This window comes from Serinus canaria, unplaced genomic scaffold, assembly GCF_022539315.1.
Source record: "Serinus canaria isolate serCan28SL12 unplaced genomic scaffold, serCan2020 HiC_scaffold_590, whole genome shotgun sequence".
Classification (NCBI taxonomy): Eukaryota; Metazoa; Chordata; class Aves; order Passeriformes; family Fringillidae; genus Serinus; species Serinus canaria.
In genome coordinates this window covers 1-4,721 of record NW_026108704.1, presented here as the reverse complement: position 1 = coordinate 4,721, position 4,721 = coordinate 1, and the positions used below count along the sequence as shown (strand labels likewise).

General features: G+C 57.4%; 1 protein-coding gene across 1 annotated transcript; it reads left to right on the top strand.

Annotated features, from left to right (window-relative positions):
- Positions 1–1,652: 1,652 nt before the first annotated feature.
- On the top strand, positions 1,653–4,178 carry KCNK3 (potassium two pore domain channel subfamily K member 3; the record flags this gene model as incomplete). The annotated part of the gene is made up of 1 exon (XM_050987975.1): positions 1,653–4,178. A coding segment is annotated over one exon (869 nt), but the record flags the coding sequence as incomplete, so codon positions are not given.
- Positions 4,179–4,721: the final 543 nt, after the last annotated feature.

The following is a 4,721-nucleotide window of genomic DNA, read 5'->3' as shown; positions in this document are numbered from 1 at the left end:
GAAAAGGAAAGGAAAAAGGAAAAGGAAAAGGAAAAGGAAAAGGAAAAGGAAAAGGAAAAGGAAAAGGAAAAGGAAAAGGAAAAGGAAAATGAGAAAAAGGAAGAAAGGGAGGAAAAGATGGAAAATAAAAAAATGAGAAAGGAGAAAGAATGGGAAAGTAAGAAAGAGGGAGAAGGAAAGGGAGAGGAAAGGGATGGAAAAGGAAAAGGAAAATGAGGAAAGGGACAGGAAAAGGAGGAAAGGGACAGGAAAAGGAAAATGAGGAAAGGGACAGGGACAGGAAAAGGGTCAGGAAAAGGAAAAGAAGGAAAGGGACAGGGACAGGAAAAGGAAAAGGAGGAAAGGGACAAGGACAGGAGGACAGGGAAAGGAAGACAGGGACAGGAAAAGGGAGCAGCTGGTTCCTGCCACCCCCATCCAGGGCCTGTGCTGGCCCTGCCCGCGGCATCCCGGGATCCATCCGGGAGCGGGACAAATCCCATCAGCAGCGGCGCGGGATTACGGGAGCACAGCTGTTCCCGGGGCTGGATGCAGATGCAGCCCCCGGTGGCGGGAACTGGGGCACGGGGACAGGGGGGTGACAGGGGACAAACGGAGCGCTCGGCCCTGGAGGCAGCCAAAATCCCTGATTTCCACATCTCCAGAGAGTCTGGGATGGGAATTTTGGGAATTTTCCCAAACCCAGGGATGGGGAAGGTGCCCCCACCCAAGGGTCCACCCAAACGTCGTCACTGGCACAGCATTCCCAGAGAAGCTGTGGCTACCCCTGGATACCTGGAAATGTCCAAGGAAATGTTGGAGGGAGCTTGGAGCAGCCTGGGATGATGGAAAGAGTTGGGGTGGGAACAGGATGGGATTTGAGGTCCCTTCCCACCCAAACCACCCCATGATTCCATGAAAAAGGACACTCAGAATCTGTTCAGAGGGATTTTTATGGAAAAGGGAGGAAAAGGGGAGAGAGACCCTTCCTGGAATCCTGAGACTCCAGGTGAAAGCCCTCATTCCTAAAACTCTTTCTCAGAGAGGATTTGGCTGGATGCAATGCCAGGCTGGGAGAGCTGGGAATGTGCAGCTGGATCAGGAAAACATCCAGGGAATCCTTGGAGCCTTTTCCAGAGGGAAAGGAGAGCTGAGATTTGGGCAAGGGCTGGAGGGGCAGGAGCCAGGGAATGGCTTCCCATGGGAAACGGGAGCTTGGGAATGTGGGATCTTGGGATGGGATTCCCAGCTGGGCTGGAATTCCCAGAGAATCCCTGGATCCCTGACAGTGTCCAAGGAAAAGTTGGACTGGGCTTGGAGCAGTCTGGGATCATGGGATGTGTCCATGGGATTTGAGGTCCCTTCCCACCCAAACCATTCTGGGATCAAGGACAATCCATTCCGGGAAGTTGAGGATGGAAAAGCAGGAAGGGAGACCCTTCCTGGAGCCCCAAGATTCCAAGCGAAGCCCCTGGATCCCAAATTTCCTGCCGAGATCACCCTGGGATCATGGCAGCTGTCAGGCTCGGAACGGGACGAGCTCTGAGCTCCCCTCCCACCCTCCCTTCCCTCACTTCGGGATCCCACACCCCTCCCGCGCTTCCCACCGCCATTCCCCACTCCCGATTCCCGCCGGGATCACGGATCCGACCCCGCTCTCCCTCTCCCCGCAGGCTACGGGCACGCGGCGCCCAGCACGGACGGCGGGAAGGTTTTCTGCATGCTCTACGCGCTGCTGGGCATCCCGCTGACCCTGGTGATGTTCCAGAGCCTGGGCGAGCGCATCAACACCCTGGTGCGCTCGCTGCTGCGCCGCCTCAAGAAGCGCCTGGGCATGCGGCGGCCGGAGGTGTCGATGGCCAACATGGTGACCATCGGCTTCTTCTCGTGCGTCAGCACGCTCTGCATCGGCGCCGCCGCCTTCTCGCACTACGAGAACTGGAGCTTCTTCCAGGCCTACTACTACTGCTTCATCACGCTGACCACCATCGGCTTCGGCGACTACGTGGCGCTGCAGAAGGACCACGCGCTGCAGACTCAGCCGCAGTACGTGGCCTTCAGCTTCGTCTACATCCTCACGGGGCTGACGGTCATCGGCGCCTTCCTCAACCTGGTGGTGCTGCGCTTCATGACCATGAACGCCGAGGACGAGCGCCGCGACGCCGAGCAGCGGGCGCTGCTCAGCCGGGGCGCTCGCTCCGGCGCCGTGGCCGCCGTCCCCGAGGCCGCCGCGGTGGCCCCGGCCGAGAGCGGCTTCAGGAACGTCTACGCCGAGGTGCTGCACTTCCAGTCGGTGTGCTCGTGCCTGTGGTACAAGAGCCGCGAGAAGCTGCAGTATTCCATCCCCATGATCATTCCCAGGGATTTGTCCAGCTCGGACACGGGAGTGGAGCGCAGCCACTCCTCGCCCGCCCGCTGCCCCGAGACTCCGGAGCACCGGTGCTTCTGCCGCTCCCGGCGTTCCGCCATCAGCTCCGTGTCCACCGGGCTCCAGAGCCTGGCGGCATTCCCGGGATTCACCAAGCGGCGCAGCTCCGTGTAGCCCCCTTCACGCCCTCCCGGCCCGGATCCCTCCTGGAGCGGGAGGAAGCCGTTCCGGACTCGGGAACGACGCCGGAGCGGGGCCGTCCCGGTTGGCTCCGGAATGGATTTTAATTTAAAACCTCTTGGATTTTAATTTCACACACACAAAAAACCCCCCCACTCCTTCAAAATGTGAAACTCGGGAGAGCGGGAGAGCCTCGGAATCCGGCAGGATTGGAGGGCACCTCCCACTGTGGGCAGCCAGTCCTGGCCTCTCCACGCTCTGGATCCTCGGGAATTCCCCGGGAAGCGCAGAGGGACCCGACGGCCACGGAAATCAGGCTAAGAGGGGCTTAGCCGGAGCTTTTCCACATCAGCCGCCCGGGAAAGCAGCCGGGAGTCACGTAGGCTGCTCCAAACCCTGGGATTTGGGGCTGTTTTAACCCAAATCCATAGGGGGGCAGAGCTGGGAGTCCTCGGGATTTAGCGGGAATCATCCGTGGGAGGCTGGCTGATCCCACAGGATTTCTGCGTCCATCCATACCGAGGGTCTGGGGATGGGATTGTTCCCCTCAGGAAGGTGTTTGGGGGACAGTTTGGGATATTTTCCCGGGATCCCCCATCTCCATCCTCCCCAAGGCTCCAGGGATGGAATTGTTCCTCCTGGGAAGGTATATTGGGGAAAATTCAGGATATTTTCCCATGGGATCCCCCATCTCCATCCTCCCCAAGGCTCCAGGGATGGAATTATTTCCCTCTGAGTGGTTTTTTCAGGGATAATCTGGGATATTTTCCCATGGGATCCCCATTTCCGTTCTCTCCAAAGCTCTGGGGTTAGAGCTGTTCCTCCTGGGAAGGTATTTTGGGGAAAATCCAGGATATTTTCCCATGGGATCCCCATCTCCATCCTCCCCAAGGCTCCAGGGATGGAATTGTTCCCCTCAGGGAGGTTTTTTTGGTATATTTTTCCCTTGGATCCCCATCTCCATCCTCACTGGGACTCTGGGAATGGAACTGTTCCCTCGGGGAGGAATTTTGGGGGCAATAATCCCCCATTTCCCTCCTCACCAGGACTCCGGGGATGGAATCTTTCCCTCAGAGAGAAATCTGGGATATTACAACACTTCTCCATCCTTTCCTCCACACCCCATCCCACCACCACCCTCACTCCCGGGACACTCCCGGAATTCCCTGGGATACCCCGGGGGTCACCTCTGTCACCACCACCCCAACAGGGGAGCAAAACTTCCCTCCTTTCCCATTCCCGCCCTTCCAGGATGGGAATTTCCCCTCCCAGCACCCAAAGCCCCCTCCAGGGGACACGGAGGGGACACGGGGGGGACCGTCCTGGAGCGCTGGAGGTGGCAGGGGGGGACTGTGGGGATGTTCCGTCACCTTTCCAGAGAGGGAAAAAAAAAAAATCCATGGATTTCTGATCCTTGAGCTGTGCATTTGTGAGATTCCTGAGGATATTTATTACCAACGGCGCTATCCACGGAATGCCGGAAATATCCGTCGGAGAGGAGGCTCGGGGGACACTTCCTGACGATTCCAGGGAGGAATTTTTGCATCTTCCTCATCCAGGGGCGCCCAATTCCTGCCGGGAAGGGTTCCCTGGTCCTCATGCCAAAGCCGATGTGTCCCGCGGGGTTCGATTCCTTGGAGAGAGAAATAAAGGATTGTTGGAAGCTCGGGAGTGTCTGGGATCTTCCCCAGGGATGTGGAGGTGGGGAAGGGCTGGGAAAGGAGGATCCCGATCCCCTGGGATCTCGGCTTGGCCTCCAGTAATTCCCTTGGGATTGGGAAAGGAGGATCCCGATCCTCTGGGATCTCAGCATCGCCTCCAGCTGTTTCCCTCAAGATATGGGAAAAGAGGATGCCAATCTTGTGGATATTGGGATTTTTCTCTCAGGATCTGGGAAAGGAGGATCCTGATCCTCAGGACCTTGGATCCTTCCCTTGGGATCTGGGAAAGGAGGATCCTGATCCTTTGGGTCCGTCCATCCATTCTTCCATCCATCCATCCATCCATCCATCCATCCATCCATCCATCCATCCATCCATCCATCCATCCATCCATCCATCCATCCATCCATCCATCCCTCCATCCATCCATCCATCCATCCATCCATCCATCCATCCATCCATCACATCCATCCATCCCTCATCCATCCATCCATCCATCCATCCATCCATCCATCCATCCATCCATCCATCAC